Source organism: Aulonocara sp. 'chitande type north' Nkhata Bay, linkage group LG2 (assembly GCF_057382095.1).
Source record: "Aulonocara sp. 'chitande type north' Nkhata Bay isolate Kocher_YH1m ecotype deep benthic linkage group LG2, A_spYH_male_GT1.1, whole genome shotgun sequence".
Lineage (NCBI taxonomy): Eukaryota > Metazoa > Chordata > Actinopteri > Cichliformes > Cichlidae > Aulonocara > Aulonocara sp. 'chitande type north' Nkhata Bay.
Window position 1 is genome coordinate 17,760,807 of NC_141345.1, and position 18,632 is coordinate 17,779,438.

Here is an 18,632-nt window from a genome sequence, read left to right on the forward strand (position 1 = left end):
ACTCCCTCCATTCAACCCCTCCAATGTAGCATGCAGCATCTCAGTGGGAAAGAGACAGACAAGAGCAAATGGACATACTGTAGAAATTGGCCATGACGGAGTTTTGACAGCGGTCCCCCGTATAGTCATTGGGACACCTGATGGAGGGAAAACGAGACACAGAGGGAGGGGAAGGAAGGTTAAAGTTACAGCGGGAAGAGAGAGGATAAAACAGGAGGAAAGAGAGGAGGAGGAAGACACAAGGACAGATAGATAAGAGGGGGAGAGAGGAAGGGAAGGAGGGAGACGTAGGAGAGGAGAGAGATGAGGGATTAGAAACATCACAATCCACCAAGTACAGAAAGAGAGAAAGAGAGAGACAGAGAGAGAGAGAGATGACCTGCATACTGTGACATCACCGCCATCAATATGACATCACTGCTACAGTTCAGACATCATCACAGTCGTGGGGGTTGTGTGATGGTGGTGCAGGAGATAGGAGGGGTCAAACGCACAGCCGTTAGCCTCCAACCCCTCTCACACACAAACACAGGTGTAGACAACACCCACAAAATGCATACATGAACAACTGCTTTATGGACTCCCACTCGTTGTACTGGAGAAATGTATTAAAACAATTTATTAACCATTATATAATATGCAAACATATTAACAAAACACAGCAGTCATGAACCTGATTGTGTCCAAACCTGTAAGTTTACAGTGGTCTCCACTCAAGACCGATGCAGGATCTATATGTTAGCCAGCAGATATAATTCTGGGCTGTTTTTACACATATAAACAAGAAAGTGAGTTGTTTGAAAAAATGCAGGAGGATGATATGATGTAATCGGATGCTAATCTGTGAAATCCCTGTTAGTGGAACACGTTTTATCATTTATCATGCTGAGCTCTTTTCAATAAATGCTCTACCCAGAGGAGGAGCTAGCATGTAAACGTCTGTGATTTTGTGCCTCACTTTACTCTTTGCCTTTCTGATCATGGTCATTTTGATGTTTGGTCCGCCATGTTTTTCTCGTCAATTACATTTTAGTTTTTTTGGTAAAGAGGATGCAAACACAGTGACTGTACCCTGAGCATACATAGGTAGCAGATGCAGAGCTAAAGACTCCAAAGTTAGCTACAGTTTACCTTTTTTGTTAAAAGAGAGTTCTTCCTTCCCTCTTTTGCCAAGTGCTTGCACATACTGGATCGTCTGGCTGCTGGGCTTTTCTCTCTTGCTAATATTGTCGCATCTTTACCTTGCAATACAAAGTGCTTTGAGGCAACTGTTACTTTATTTTTAATTATTTTTGGTGAATTCAGCTGATTTCAGTGCTGGCTGGATGATCTTTCGAGCAAGGGAAAGATTGTTTTCAGTGATTAATTCAGTGTTTTCCTATTATATCGAACAGAACTAAACAACAGAAATGTAAAAAATTAGTCCTGTCAGGCGCTAACGCGTTAACAAGCTAAAGGCGCTAACGTATTAGCACCGTACCGCCCCTCGCATGGGGCAATCTGCACTAAATTGCTAATGGAGATTTGCCGCGTTAATGCGGTTATGGCGCTAATGTAATTTTAATGAGATTAACGCTGACAGCACTAGTAAAAATTTGTGGGAAGAGAAATTATAACTGCACTCAGGTAGCTTAGCTGAGCTAACCAGCTAACACAATAAAATGTGACATAATGATGGCCGTTAATCACTAAGATACTTTTTTACAGAATAACTAATACACACACACACACACACACACACACACACACACACACACACACACACACACACACATCTCCTGCCTCAAATGTATTAATGAGTGTAATATAAGTAATGCATAGCCAACACAAAGGTTAGACTCCAAACCAAAATAAAGAGCTGAAAGATACGAAAAATGCTCTAAAAGGCAAAGGTTAGCTGCAGGACAGTAATTCTCTTTGGGTGCGTCTCTACAGCGGCTGGAAAGGCAGGCCTCCCTGTTTGAGTCATGCTGGTCGTTAGTCATGCATTTTCCATTAAATGCAGTGTCCCTGCTCTGTGTAATGCGATGTTTAAATGTACTCCATAAATAAATCATAAAGAAACGAGGACCTGTAATCATGGCACACGCTTAAAACCAAAGCATTTTCCACAAGTCTAAAAAATGAAAGAGCGCGCAGACAGAGAGAGACAGCCTTCCACAGTGTGTGAGCATGAAAATGGGTGGAATAGGTTTTGGTATTTCTTGGGCATAAATAACAGCAACAGTTTACATGCAGCTGCAGAATGTGGTGTTTAGTTTCTGGATGGGTGGCGAGCTGTCAGCAATACCACGAGCTAAACGTGATTCATATTCTGGCATCAGCCATCAAACTCACAACACTGAAACTGCAGCTCCTCGCTGCATCACAGCAACTAGAAAATTGACGCATGCCAGTTATTGGTAATTTGGAGGCTAAATATTGATTTTGACATTCTTATATTAATCTTCATTCACTCACTAAAACACTACAGGACCCCAATTTTAAATAATGCCTTTCTGAAAATTAAAAAAAAATCTCTGTAAGAGTGCTTCAAATCCAGAAATGTCTTAAATTGTGTGTTATAATGGTGTCGAGGCTTTTACCCAGCTGGGAATAATTGATGTAATCTCTTTATTGCTGTAATTGATAGTAGATCAGCTTTTACTGCAGTCAAATGAAAAATAGACATGTTATAGAATATCTTATTCAGCTGCAGTGCACATATGCTGTAGATGGATCATAACAATTGACCACAGTTTTATGATATCATGGGTGTGGCCCCATTACAGTTATTATAGGATGAAAGAAGCTCTCTGGCGATTTCACCCAGGCCCCAGTAATGACCACACTGTATTTATTACAGTGGTCAACCAATTTATCCAGTTTGAAACGCAAGAAGCCTCGTCTTCCCCTCATGCACACACTGTCCGTATAACTGACTGGGTATCCTTTTCTCCTCTTTCTCACCACTAAAGAGACAACTTGCATTTTGAATCAATTACAGCAAAAACCCTCAGTAGAGCCCACTCAGCAATTTCCCAGAGAGATATAAATAGAGCAGAGAGAGAGAGAGAGAGTGGTGGGAGACACTGGGTGCAGATGCAGCCCTATGCCGGCAAAGCTTTTACTGTATATCATCTCTTTTCTATTTCTTTGCACCCGTTTTACCCTTTGCATTCCTATTTTTCCACTCTGTACTGTTCTTTCAGCCCCCAGATCAAGTGGAAAGGAAAGGGGGAAAAAAGCTAACACACCTTTTGTTCCAACCATCTGAATGAATGTGGTTATATTCATTATTCAAAGGGCTCATCAAATTTAACAGAAGAACCACGGACAGTTATGGGCAAAACGTTCACAAGCCTGACCTCATGGCATTTGTAGATTAGATTAGTTTAGATTAAATTATCTTTACTGATTCATGAGGGGAATATCGGCATTTTCCACCTATAGCTGTGAATACACGACATACTGTTCTATGCCAGCATTCAGACTGTAGTTTAGCAAGTTCACATTAATCAAAGCAGGGATCTGCAGCTTTACACAGAAAACCAGAGGCACACCGAGGTTTAACTTGCCCACAGCTTGGTGGGGGAATGTTTGCCTATGCTCATCTTTAATTTACCCTCCATACTTTAAGCCAGGGTGCCTTTCTGTATGTGCTGTCCTCCACTTTAACCTACAGACTCCATTTTGCAATACAGCATTACTTTCTCCTTCAGGGAAGAGGAGATTACAGGTTCCTGTGGTCGGCACAAAAAGAATTTTAGAGATGTTAACAGTTCTTGCTGCCTGGCTATGTTTTGCAGTGGGTAGATTTGAAGCTGTCGTGCAGATTCAAGAGTGTTGTTATGCGTGTGTCTGTGAAGCCGGGTGGTGGTCTACATATCTCTGAGGTGAACAAGAAGCACAGACACCTGCAGACAGCAGTCTTATTTACATCCTGTTACCCAATGGCCTTAACAGACAGGCCAACAAAGGATGACAAAGCTGAGAAGCTACAGTAATTCTCTGGAAAACGCTGGCTAGTCTACTGCTACTTTACTGCTAGCTTGCTGTGTCTTCTTTAAATATGCAGTGTGTTGTATGCAGTGCAATCATGCACACGCGGTTGTGCAATCCTGCACATTTTGCATCGCTAAACTGCTATACGCAGCTCCTAATGTCTATATGAACCCTCTCAAACAAAGTTTTCTGCTTGTCAGCACCATGAAAAAAACGTTCTGATTTATCCTTCAGCGATGACCCAAAGGTATATCAGATGAGAGGCAGAGAGCGAGTGGAGGGGGAATATTGGGAGAAAAAGAGAGTGAGAGAAAGAGAGAGATGGAAATGTAAAAACAAAGAGACAAAAAAAATGGAGACCTGAAACAGACACCTCTGGAGCTAAGGATGGATTTCTAGCCGAGACATCCTATTGTACAGAAAGCATAAAAACAAAGCTTCTGACCATGCATGACTATACACGCCATCTGTTAGCCACACCGTCAGAGGAAATGTTTGTTACACATCTACAAAATGACCCAACATGTATGCCAGTTTAGAACGGAAAGACTAAAACCTCTAGTTCAGAAAACCGGTTATTATGAAGTCAACTTAGGCGACTTCGATATCTGCTTTTAGGAGTTTATCGAGAAATTGTATTATCTGAACTGGTGGCATGACCAGCTACTACTCCATTTAACAGCTCTCCAGTATATATAATGACTACTTTTAACAGTGTATCCATTGGGTTAAATTGTGCTTGTTTAGCCATACTACTAGCTAAAATCAAAATTGTTGATTTATACTTTTTATCAAGCTACTTCAACCTTTGATACAAATGTTTCAATTCCAACTGCTAGAAATACTTTCAGCTAAATATTTCCCACTTTTTAGCTAGCTATTTCAACTGTGTCCATTCTGTTTTGACAAGTATTGTGCTTGTTTATCTATACTATTATATAATATAATATAATAATATAACAATATTTAAAGTTTCATTTTCATCTGCTTTCCATATTTTTAGATAATTATTCTAACTTTTTATTCTTAATTTAAGATAGCTATTTCAATTGTTTATCTACTGTATTGCATGAAGCTTCTTGCCTGTTTGCATCCATCTTTTAAATTACTTGTGGCCACAGTTTGCTACTGCCTCTGGAAGCAGCCTTAACTCAGTTGACTTCAAATTACTGGAGTCTCTATGGCAATGCCTACGTCCCATTAACAAAGGTTGTAGCTGGGCAAGCTGAGAAACCAGGAAGTTTTTTTTGCGCATGCGCAATGTTGATAACCTCTGAAACTGAGGCAGCTGCTGGCTTTGCTTTCACTGCTCTGAGATCAGTGCTCATCTGCACATGGTATGGAAACATAGCTAGCACTAGAAAGTAAACAAGCCCTCTATGATTTATCATTGTAACAGGCAAGTTTCCTTTTAATAACCAACTTGACCATGATGTGTTATGAGGAGCAAGCTTTTAATAACTTCTTTAGCATGTTAGCAAGGAAATGATTAATGAAAGGTAGGATATCTGGTTTATTGTCAGGGTAATTGGCTCTGCTTGCTTGTCTAGCACGCCACTGGTGCATGTTGATCGGTACTGAATCACTGAATCATGCTTATTATTAATCTCTGGCTCTCTTCCACAACATGTCTTTATCCCGCAGGGCTCTAGAGTGCGACCAATTTGGTCGCAAATGCGACCAAATTTTTCAGTGGTGCGACTAAAAATAAATATTTGGTCGCACAGGTGCGACCAACTGTTCCGGTAACAAAAAAAAAATCTCTGTAACTCTCCGTGTGGTCAACAACAGACACACATTATGCCCCTATCGTGGACTAAACCAATCAGAGATAGTCAGGGGCGGGACCTCTCTGATTGGCCGTGGTCCAGTTGAAAGTGCAGGTGGAAGAGAGAGGTGAGTAGCTTGAATAAAGCGATATCAATTCATTAACGGATTCCACACAAAGACCTAAACACGGAGCGGACCCAACACATCAGAATCAGCTTCGTCTTTCTCGGCTTTCTCACCCGACGGCCTGAACATGGACACGCTGTCGGAGCTTAGCGATTCTTCGGGTCCGCGCTGTGTTTACGTCTTTTTGCGCTGATTCTGAGCTGCAGGTTTTGCCTCTCTCCAACCAAAATTCACCAAGCCTGCAGCAAAAGAAGCAGCAAACTGCGCTTCACATTTGATCAATGTCGTCATGAATTCCCTCTGACTTTTGCTGTTTTGCTTCCACCACGATAAAAATCACACTTCCTGCACAGCTCTCTCTCTCTCTGTACTTCAGGAACAGTTTCCCGTCTCAAATCTGTTTTCTGCATTATTCATTCGCTTATTACCCACCAGTCTACTGTTGTTTACAGCGCTTTTTCTTTTTTCACTTAAATGACCTCGGACAAGAAAGCCTAATTTCTGCTGTTCAATACTGAAGAAATTTAAATTTCTTAAAATTATGCAAAATTGCAGAATATTTTTAAGGTTATCTGCTATAAAAAGCCAGACCAGGAAAATCTCCTTCATGTTTTCCTGTGTTTTATTCTCAGTTACTTTCACACAAAGGCATCTGCTGTGATTTTCACAATTCTGATGAAGTCTCATGTGTATCAGTACTGATAAATGATCAGAATTATAATATTTCTGACTGTCTGAGGCTAAATTGAATCAAATCAGGACTTTGAGAACCGGAATTGAATGGATTATAGAAATCAGTGATGATACTCAGCCCTAGTGAGCAGCCTAGGCCTGAGAGAAGTGGATGTACTGTAGCTGTGGGTAATAAGAAAAGATGAAAAGAACTATTGATAACTTTTTTGTTAAGTTAAGGCCTGATCTGTCTGAAATTCATAGCCAGTGCTCTGACACGGTGCCATCAATATTTGAATGCTGAAAAAGCACAGTGTATCCAGAAAACACATTATATGCTGCAGTAAATGCACTGCCCAAGTGTCCCCTCGCCCCACGGCCTTTCAGCAGCAGACAGCAGCAAACAGGTTGTCAGAGGAGGCCAAGATGATGATTAAGTTTTTAACATTTTCTACAATATTGACAAAGCACTTTAAGCACAAGTTTGTTAGTTAATAATTTAGAAATTAATATTGTCTGTATGGACTTCCCCCCCCCAAAGAAAGTGCACATGTAAAACTGCGGTGTTAAGCGATGCGGTTGAAAAATTTGAGTGCGCCTAACTTTTGTGCCGGTACGCCTAAATTTTTAAAGTTAGGCGTACCGGTGCGCCCATGTCAAAAAGTTAGTCTAGAGCCCTGTCCCGTCTTCCTTCTCTCACCCCAACTGGTCGCAGCAGATGGCCCCTACCTGAGCCTGGTTCTGCCGGAGGTTTCTTCCTGTTAAAAGGGAGTTTTTCCTTCCCACTGTCGCCAAAGAGCTTGCTCATTGAGAGTCATGTGAGATTGTTGGGTTTTTCTCTGTGTGCGTTACTGTAGGGTCTACCTTACAATATAAAGCGCCTTGAGGTGACTATTGTTGTGATTTGGCGCTGTATAAATAAAAGGGAATTGGATTAAACTGAAGTACTGCCAGCTAAAATTGTTTAAAACTGTTTACCTTCCCGGCTAGCTCTTGTAGTTGTCAGCTACATCCTATTAGCTATTTATTTATTTTTTACTCATAGCCTTCATATATTTCATCAACTACTTTAAATAATTTTATTTGTTTAGACATTTTTAATGGCTAATGATGTAACTAGATGAGTTTTGTTATTACTTAAGTTTATTGCTTTTTAATTTTTTGTTGCGTCATTATTGCCTACCGTTTATCCTTTAACTTCTAAGTCTTCAGCTCAAACGTGTTTATCTCCACTTTTTTCTTTAGTGAAAAAAGTGATTAAAGAACTGAACTTCGTGATTAGTTAATCTAATTTTTCCATGTACCCCCTGGCTACTAAAATATACCCCATGAGGTACTTAGCGCTTTGATTGGGAATGACTACAGGGAGTGCAGAATTATTAGGCAAATGAGTATTTTGTCCACATCATCCTCTTCATGCATGTTGTCTTACTCCAAGCTGTATAGGCTCGAAAGCCTACTACCAATTAAGCATATTAGCTGATGTGCATCTCTGTAATGAGAAGGGGTGTGGTCTAATGACATCAACACCCTATATCAGGTGTGCATAATTATTAGGCAACGTCCTTTCCTTTGGCAAAATGGGTCAAAAGAAGGACTTGACAGGCTCAGAAAAGTCAAAAATAGTGAGATATCTTGCAGAGGGATGCAGCAGTCTCAAAATTGCAAAGCTTCTGAAGCGTGATCATCGAACAATCAAGCGTTTCATTCAAAATAGTCAACAGGGTCGCAAGAAGCGTGTGGAAAAACCAAGGCGCCAAATAACTGCCCATGAACTGAGAAAAGTCAAGCGTGCAGCTGCCAAGATGCCACTTGCCACCAGTTTGGCCATATTTCAGAGCTGCAACATCACTGGAGTGCCCAAAAGCACAAGGTGTGCAATACTCAGAGACATGGCCAAGGTAAGAAAGGCTGAAAGACGACCACCACTGAACAAGACACACAAGCTGAAACGTCAAGACTGGGCCAAGAAATATCTCAAGACTGGTTTTTCTAAGGTTTTATGGACCGATGAAATGAGAGTGAGTGTTGATGGGCCAGATGGATGGGCCCGTGGCTGGATTGGTAAAGGGCAGAGAGCTCCAGTCCGACTCAGACGCCAGTAAGGTGGAGGTGGAGTACTGGTTTGGGCTGGTATCATCAAAGATGAGCTTGTGGGGCCTTTTCGGGTTGAGGATGGAGTCAAGCTCAACTCCTAGTCCTACTGCCAGTTTCTGGAAGACACCTTCTTCAAGCAGTGGTACAGGAAGAAGTCTGCATCCTTCAAGAAAAACATGATTTTCATGCAGGACAATGCTCCATCACACGCGTCCAAGTACTCCACAGCGTGGCTGGCAAGAAAGGGTATAAAAGAAGAAAAACTAATGACATGGCCTCTTTGTTCACCTGATCTGAACCCCATTGAGAACCTGTGGTCCATCATCAAATGTGAGATTTACAAGGAGGGAAAACAGTACACCTCTCTGAACAGTGTCTGGGAGGCTGTGGTTGCTGCTGCACGCAATGTTGATGGTGAACAGATCAAAACACTGACAGAATCCATGGATGGCAGGCTTTTGAGTGTCCTTGCAAAGAAAGGTGGCTATATTGGTCGCTGATTTGTTTTTGTTTTGTTTTTGAATGTCAGAAATGTATATTTGTGAATGTGGAGATGTTATATTGGTGTCACTGGTAAAAATAAATAATTGAAATAGGTATATATTTGTTTTTTGTTAAGTTGCCTAATAATTCTGCACAGTAATAGTCACCTGCACACACAGATATCCCCCTAAAATAGCTAAAACTAAAAACAAACTAAAAACTACTTCCAAAAACATTCAGCTTTGATATTAATGAGTTTTTTGGGTTCATTGAGAACATGGTTGTTGTTCAATAATAAAATTATTCCTCAAAAATACAACTTGCCTAATAATTCTGCACTCCCTGTAGTTTAGATTTGTACAAAGCTTTGGCTGTAAATACAAAGTCTAAAAAACTTACAAACCTTTCTATAAATGAAAAATATATATAAATAAATCCTGCAAGATAATTGCTAGTAGTGCAAGGCCAAGTAACACCTCCGTTATTCTAGTGCAAGGCTCTAAAAGAAAGTGCTACAAGCTGCAAACAAGTATTTACAGTTTTGCTCTGGAATAAGTTGATATAACACAGCAGTGATTCATCTAAAAATTCAGTTCATGAAAATTTTTGCACTTGCTGTTCTAAACACCTACCAGTCTGGTAGCAGTTTCCTAGGAAAAATCCTCCCACTCACAGGAAGTGATGCATTTATGTTTACAGTTCATTTCAAATAAACACAAGGAAGAAGTGGATCGTTAGCAGTGAAGTTTTTAATCACTGTGGGGCTGTGTCAGTGCAGAAAAGTTATCACTACATTTCACGTCCTCCTTGCCATGATTGTGACCAGTAGTTTGTCACACAGCTTGTCCTGTCTCCTACCTACTGGGACAACAGGAAACATGGTGACACAAACAGTGCATAGGAGTAAAATGTGAAGTAAAGGGGGGAGATAACTGGAATATTAATGTTTGTCAAGCCTGAGTGATTTATATATTACTCACATTATCCCTGTATTGAAGCCAGTACCTGCTAAACATGGTTTCTCTGTGCCTGTCTGTGTGACGTGCTCATATATTTGTGAGGGATCCCACCAGACAATCGTTAAATGTTGGACCCTCCAAAGAAAAGAAAGTCAAATAAACATTAAGAAAATTGACTTTACTGGGATGATGTGCAGTTGGTAGCTTTAGTCATATAAATGCTTATGTGAAACAGCAGCAATTTCCTAATGTTGTAAACCCGCTCAACATTTGGCAATAAAACCCTTTCTGATTCTGATTCTGATTCTCACTGTCAAGTCTTAGAGAATTTTGCCGTACACAAAAGCATGAGAGGACAACATAAAGTGCTAGCTACGTAGGCACGGAGAAACCTGCAGGGAATGCTCTGTGTCAAATGTAGGATAACTTCACTGGGGTGCTAAGCAGACAGAGACAACAACAAAGTAGACAAATAATACACTAAACATGGAAGCATTATATTTCTAGTTTGTTTGTTCCTAAATACAGATAATGTTCTTCTGTGTCTGACGAAAGCTATCAAAGGCACTATAATATATCTTTTTAACAGTTAACCTCCAAACCAAGGGTCAGGCAGGATACAGATTAAAGTTGTGGTTTACAGATTTATCCAGTTCATCTTTCAATAAAAAAAAATATCAGCACACTTAATTGGATGCCAATTTTACCCTCTGCCGTATTTTTTGGACCAAAAGGTGCATTAAGCGACACAGAACGGTCAGATAAGTCAAACTTTACTCAACTCATTCTTCTTTCTTCCTCCACTTCTGTACCATTGATTCATTAATGTTGAATTCTCTGGCAGCTGCTCTATTCCCATGTTGTTGCAGTATATGAATGACTAACCTCGTATTGTGGATGGATTATCTCAGTTGTTCTCCTGACTGAAGTTTGGTCCGTTTACATCCTGCCATGCGATTGCATTTGTCCCTAACCATCAGGAACCCTCATGTTAACTTTTATCGAGTGGGGGAAAAGTTAGCGTTCATCCTCCAGCTTCACTGTGTTTATGTTATGCTAACATAGCTAGATGGACGTTGATTTTCCATGGAGAACAGAGGTCGTGTCAGACCATCTTCTTGGAAAGTGAGAACTAACAATCAGATTATTGCAAAGAAAAAATGTATTTGCATTTGTCTGTGCAAAATAATTTTCTTTGATTAAATGACAACTAACATGGTTCTGTCATCTCTGTGTACACAGAATCGTGTTACTAAAGATTGTTTAAAAATAACAAACACTTGAGCTGTTTACGACCAACCGCAAAATACAGTAGAGATTTACACTACAGTTTGTAAAAAGATTTTATCTTAAATTATTTTCTAACCTCAGCTAAAAATGTCAGCATGATGGCATCTGCTATGTTATTCTAATTGATAAAGAGATAATAAAAACAGTTCATAAACAAGCTTTCTGGTTCCAGAGAATCAAACAAGGATGTCCAGGTGACATTTAAGAAATTCCCCAAATGGACATCACTGTAATATCTGCAACGCTGGTTCAACTTTTATTTTGAGCTAGACTTTGAAAAAAGGCCTCCCGCTGATTTCAAAATCCCAGGTGACTTCCTTCATAAGTTATTCACAAACTTGGGTGTCCATGAGTCCTGAAATCCGTCATGCCTCTTCTGTCCTCGTTGCTTTGGAGTGCCCTCAGCTTGCAAATTATTTCATGGTAACATGCCAACAGAGTGACCGACAATAGAGACAGCTTGTCATGGTCCCTGTGCCTCACCAGCTGATTCTGTATTAGGCAACATGTTTTCTCTCTCTCTCTCCTGCCGGGGCGATGCTCATTATGGGCTCCCGCCCCTGGCCCACGCACCTGCTGCCGATCGGGATAATCACAAGGCCGATTTAAGACAGCAGCACTGTGTCACTCGTTGCTGGATCGTTGAGTTATCAGCGTCAGTCGCTCAGTAGATTGCAAATAAGGATCTGTGAGTTCGTTCCGTCTGTTCGCCTCTAACTATTATCTCTGTGTACAGATCTATCCCGGACCTTTCCCTGCCTGCCTGTCATCCCGTGGACGAGTGAGTGGATGGTGTTTCCCCAGTGTGGGGAGTGAAGAGAGAGAGCCTTTGGAGGACGTCAGATTCCCGTCTTTTCCCTCACATACCCCGGAACCCTGGACCCCCCTCCCCTCCCTCCAGCACTTTGTAAATAGCATCACCTGGTGTCGTTGTGTAAATAAAATCTGTAAATCCTGTAAGGAGTCCCGGTCTGCGCCTGAGTCCGTTAACTGAAACCTGACAGAACGATCCAGCCATCATGGACTCAGCAGGTCGGGACCCAGCCGCTCAGGACCCTGTCGCTCAGGCACTCATCGCTCAGGGAGCTGCTCTGGTTCGACATGAGCAAATGCTCGAGCGGCTCCACCACGAAATGGCGGCGCTTACGCAGGCGGTCGCTCGCTTAACACCTCTGGAGAGTGATCCCCGGCCGGCGGCTCCCGCCCCCCAGGAGCCTGCGCCTGCCGCTGCGAGCACACCTCCGGCACCTCTGCCACCCTCGGACGGACCCCTGCCCACGCCGGAACCTTTTACGGGTGAGTCGGACAAGTGTGCTGGTTTTCTGGCTCAATGTACTCTTGTGTTCCGTGAGCAGCGGCGCTTCCATAACAACGACGGTGCCAAAATAACCTTTTTTGTCCAGTTGCTGCGGGACCGGGCTTTAAAGTGGGCTCAGGTCGTGCTTAGCTCGGATCCCGGGATTGCCTATGCTGATTTCCTGTCTAAATTCCAGACTGTGTTCAATAAAGGCTCAGGCGCTGAAGTCGCCGCGCTTCGTCTGCTGAACTACAAACAAGGGAAGCGGAGCATGTCTGACTATTCTATTGATTTTTGGATTTTGGCTGAAGAGACAGGCTGGGGCCCGGAGGCCTTACGGAGTGCACTGCTCAATAATGTTCGTGAAGAGGTGAAAGATGAACTCATTATGCGAGATCTCCCCCACTCTCTTACCGAGTTAATGGCTTTATGTATTAAGGTGGATGACCGGCTGCGAGCTCGTCGTCTGCCGCGGCACTACAATTCCCAGGAGGCCACGGGGCAGTGGAGGGCTGGCTCCACCTCGGAGCCCAGCTCTTCCCGGCAGGCAGAGAGCGCAGACGGAGGAGAGCAACCCATGCAGATTGGAGGCTCGCATCTCTCCGCCGCGGAACGCCAGCGCCGTATCTCTGCCGGTGAGTGCCTCTATTGCGGCCACAAGGGACATGTGGTCGCCTCTTGCCCATCTCGAGCAAAAGGTCGCGCCCACCAGTGACGGTAGGAGTGCTGGTGGGCGGTCTCAGCCAAGACAAATCTCCTCCACGGTTAATGCTGTCTGCCCAGCTCACGGTCAACACCAAAGGTCATGTTCTCTCCGTTTTGATAGATTCAGGGGCGGAACAGAATTTTATTGACTCTGAGTTAGCAGACCGCCTTCAGCTAGGGCAGGAACCTCTTCCCCACACTTTGCATGTCACTGCTTTGTCCGGCCAGCGCCTACCTGACATTACTCACGTCACTGAGCCCGTTATTCTTACTCTGTCTGGCAACCATACTGAGGAAATATGTTTTTTTGTGTTTAAGGCCACTCGGACGCCGCTCGTTCTCGGGCACCCCTGGCTTCGTCAACACAACCCGTGCATTAATTGGCTTACGGGACGCATTACGGGGTGGGGAGAGGAATGCCATATGACCTGCCTTAAATCCGCCTCACCGCCTCACACACCAGCCTCCCTCGCCAAGTCGACCGCGCCCTCCGATTTGTCCGGAGTGCCCCCTGTTTATCATGATCTCGCCGAAGTGTTTCGCAAGGACCGGGCCCAGTCGTTGCCTCCTCACCGACCGTACGATTGCGCTATCGACTTACTCCCTGGCGCGCCATTGCCTACTAGCCGTCTCTACAGCATCTCTCTACCGGAGCGAGAGGCTATGGAGTCATACATCTCAGAGTCCCTCGCCGCCGGCTTGATCCGCGCATCCTCATCGCCCGTAGCAGCAGGGTTTTTCTTCGTCGAGAAAAAAGACAAGTCTCTCCGTGCATCGACTACCGTGGATTAAATAACATAACCATCAAAAACAAATATCCACTCCCACTTCTGACCTCTGCTTTTGAGCTGCTCCAGGGGGCGACAGTTTTCAGCAAATTGGACTTGAGGAGCGCATATCACTTAGTTCGGATCCGAGAGGGCGACGAGTGGAAGACCGCCTTCAATACTCACCTTGGACACTTTGAATACTTGGTTATGCCGTTCGGCCTCTCTAATGCTCCTGCAGTTTTTCAAGCACTCGTTAATGATGTTTTGAGGGATTTCATCAACAGGTTCGTCTTCGTCTACCTCGACGACATCCTGATCTTCTCCAAATCACTGTCAGAGCATGAGACCCACGTCAGACAGGTCCTGCAACGCCTGCTGGAAAATCGGTTGTTCGTAAAAGGTGAGAAATGTGTCTTCCACGTGTCCACAGTTGCCTTCTTAGGCTACGTCATCGAGCAGGGAGACCTACGTCCTGACCCAGCTAAGGTGAAAGCCGTGGTGGAGTGGCCTGAACCCCCCAACCGACGGCAGCTGCAGCGGTTCCTCGGCTTCGCTAACTTCTATAGGAGGTTCATCCGGGACTATAGCAAGGTAGCTCTGCCTTTAACACAATTGACCTCTCCCAAGGTTCCTTTTCAGTGGAACGATGCTGCCCAATCAGCCTTCCTGGAGCTGAAAGAGCGATTCGCCTCAGCACCCATTCTGGTCCAGCCCGACCTAACCCTGCAGTTTGTGGTGGAGGTGGACGCATCCGACACGGGAGTAGGAGCGGTCCTCTCGCAACAGAGGGATGGTAAGCTCCACCCGTGTGCCTTTTTCTCCCGTCGTCTCACCCCCGCAGAACGCAACTACGACATTGGCGATCGGGAACTTCTTGCCATCAAGCTCGCCTTGGAGGAGTGGAGGCACTGGCTGGAGGGCACTGCCCAACCGTTCATCGTTTGGACAGACCATAGGAATCTGGCATATCTGCAAACCGCAAAGAGGCTTAACGCCAGACAAGCAAGGTGGGCTCTGTTTTTTACGCGGTTCCACTTTTCAATCACTTACAGGCCAGGATCCCGCAACGTCAAGCCGGACGCCCTGTCTCGACAGTTCTCCACCTCCGAAGACCCGGCGGACCCTGCTCCCATCCTCCCGGCCACCTGTGTGGTGGGGGCTGTCTCCTGGGAAATCGAGTCGGCCATTCGCGAGGCTCAGAGAGCCGAACCGAATGGCCCTGCCTATATCGGCCCGTTCGAGATCTCGGCTTTGGTTAACCCTGTGTCTGTTAAGCTCAAGCTGCCTCGCAACATGAAGATACACGATGTTTTCCATGTGTCTCAGGTTAAACCTCTCCGGTCCAGTCCTCTGTGCCCGCCTTCCAGGCCCCCTCCTCCCCCCCGGCTCGTGGACGGTCTGCCGGCTTACTCGATCACCCGTATCATGGATTCTCGGCGGCGGGGGCGTGGCTTCTAGTACCTGGTGGATTGGGAGGGCTATGGCTTGGAGGAGCGGTCCTGGGTCCCTCGGGCGGCCATCCTGGACCGGCGCATGCTGCGGGCGTTCCATCGTCTGCATCCGGATAAGCCTGGTGGGTCGCCGGGGGGCTCCCGTTGAGGGGGGGGTACTGTTGCTAATATACAATGTCAGCAAGATGTCCTCTTCAACTTTTCAAGCCAGTTTAATTCTTCTGAGCAAGGCTGGGCGTAGAAACATCATTAAATCCCAAAGGGCTTCAAGTGGACTGCTATGTAGGCTACGTTGTATGTTGTTACCTAGCATAAATGTGTTTCACAATGCCATTGCACATAACACTGACTGTTTTAAAAAAACTGCAAATACAGTATATGTATAGTATTGACCGTACACTCTATCTATAAACCTTCCATGCGCACAGTCCTCACTCAGCATATTGACTTTTTTTTTTCAAGAAAACCCACTTTTCCCTTGTGACAGAGATGCTAATTGTTTCCACTGGGTTTACTGCCTTATTGCTAACAGCTGAAAATTACTCCACCAGTTTTTCAGTAATTTGCATCTCATCTAAAATAGTCTGGACTCATTATTTTCAGTGTTAAATAAATAAATAAAAAATATCCAAAGGCATTTATACATTAGGCGAGGTTTTGTTCAACACCTCTGCTTTTCTTCCCATTTCACAGACAGATCTCGCTCTAAAATGAATTCATCTTGGAGACAAAAGCATTAAGTGAATGGGCACATTAATGTGCAGGTGAAGATCGGTTGCATGTTTTTGGAGCAAATTGGTGAAAAGTGAAGACAAGAAGCCTTCAGACACAGCCGAGCGGTCAGGTGGGCTGCAGGTGGGCTGCAGGTGTGCATGTCGAGCGATCATAACCAAGGAACGGAAGACACGGTGACCAGCAACAATGACATCACAGATAGACAGAGAGAAAGAGAGAGGGACAGAGACTGGGTGGAGAGACAGAGGGAGCTACACAGTGATGGCTGAGAGGACGGGGGACCGACTGAGAAATAAACTTACTTGCAGGACAGCTGGTTAATACCATGTATGAAGTAACAGTCTCCTCCGTTGACGCAGTAGGACTTCTCAGAGTCATTGCAGTGCCGCGCATGACTCACACCTGGAGACAGGGTTGTGGTGGTCACTAGGAGAAACACAGATTGACAGAAAAGACACAGTGCATTACGCTGCAATCCTGCATGCGACGCCACAGTGTACACAGGCATTAGTCACTTTGTTGTGAGCTCCAGCTCTCCATTGGTTTTACAAGTGCAAAGGTCCCCAGGATACTTGTATTTTCTTATTCCAACCTTAAAGCTGAAAAATTAAGATATATTTGCAAGTAATAAAAATAATTATTCTGTTTTTACAACCGCTGCCTCTGCTTTACTTGTCTGCGTTATCCCCAGCCAGCCATGTGAAGAGAACACATGACGACAGTGACCGTAAACAAGGTTTGTGCTCGTATGATCAGACTCCTGCATCAAAAAAATCGGACGTATTTGAGCGATATATCAACACAAACATCAGCACATAGACAGAAGGACAGATAGAAATAAGTTGTTCTCACAGATCTGCACGCTGATTATACTTGTGGCGTTTTCTTGTCCTACTGAGTTTTCAGCCACACAAGTGTAGTTGCCAGAATCTTCCACACGGACACGACTGATCTGCACCTTTGAGTTTTTTCTTGAGCAAAAGGGAAGGAGAGAGGCAGAGACAATGTCAGTTATTATTCTTTCAAAAAGAAAAGCCTTCATCTACTTGTTTTCAGCATACATAAATGTAAAGACAGCTAACTTTGTTTTCTGTTTGGACATGCATTTACTGACCATTTAAAGTACTTTTGACATCAAGTCACATTTATTACAGGCACTACCTCACATCTATGGCAATTTTAGAATGAACAATTAACTTGAATACATGTCTTTGGGAGAAAGCACGTACAAACTCCACACAGACAGACCCCAGCAGGGGTCTGAACCAGGAACCTTCTTCTAGTGAGGCAACAGTGCTAACCGCTACACCACCAGGCCTTTGACAATGACTCGGTAGTGTACTATGGGACTCTAAAGTTTTTTTTAGCTGGAAACTAACACTTTAGTAGCCATTGAAAGGAAAAAAGTATTGCTTTTATTAATTTGAGAGCATGTATTAATCAAACTGTACCTTGTGTGCATGTTTTTATTATTTTGTGCAGAGAAAGACTACAGCACTACGGCACACTGGCCCTTCACCCCCAAACTAGCCAGGGGGAACTTGGCCTATGTTATATATGAATGAGGGGATCTCTAAGATACTGACTACTACGGTTTTTCATGTAGGTTAAGCACCCAGTGGTCAACTTGAAAAACAGGACCTCCACTTGCACAGAGAGGATGCTGTTCTGGCAGGTAAAGGGTAGGAAAACTTAGAGCTGGTAGGTTCCATACTGCCTGCAATCAGAAGACGTTTCAAACCTCCATCTTAACCAGGTTTTCTCAGTGCACTAAAAACATCCTATTGTCCCAAACGTCATGTGCTAAAAATTCCTGAGCCCCACATGCAGACGTGTCTCTTGTCATCAATGCAAATCACAAAAGGTGCAGTTGTGTTTGTTGCTTTCAGCTGTTTGTGGGACTCTTTTCTCTGTATTCAACATGCACAGCTTTGTGGCGTTACCTAAAGTCACAGGATCTATTTGTGCATCGTCAAAGATAGAGTGTAGTATGCATGAGTATTACTAATAAAATGAGAGAGCTCAACAGCGAAATTAAGTAAAAATATTCAGCATCATGAAACCAAATATCTGTATATCAACCTTATTTTAACAGAAACAGGTTTTATTTGTTTTATTTGCAGTAAGAACTACTCTACTCTCACTGCTAAAGTGAATCAGCAGTGCCTCTGATTGGCAGAGGTCACTGTTACCACGGAAATGTTTAAACCCCTGGACAACTGGGAGGACGGTGATTGCAGTAAGAAATGCAGCACTTACCACACTGACAGCTAGACTTTACTTTACTGAACAA

At 43.8% G+C, this 18,632-nt stretch overlaps 1 protein-coding gene across 2 annotated transcripts in view; it reads right to left on the minus strand.

Annotated features, from left to right (window-relative positions):
* The window catches only part of nrg2b (neuregulin 2b), an 80,448-nt gene that overhangs the window by 18,283 nt on the left and 43,533 nt on the right, over positions 1 to 18,632 (minus strand). For both annotated transcript variants that reach the window (XM_086306631.1, XM_086306624.1), the window contains exons 3-5: positions 17,192 to 17,310; positions 16,642 to 16,765; positions 79 to 137 (exon numbers count right to left, since the gene is read on the minus strand). In XM_086306631.1, the coding sequence (XP_086162757.1) occupies positions 79 to 137; positions 16,642 to 16,765; positions 17,192 to 17,310 (302 nt within the window). The remainder of the gene's footprint in view (positions 1 to 78; positions 138 to 16,641; positions 16,766 to 17,191; positions 17,311 to 18,632) is intronic.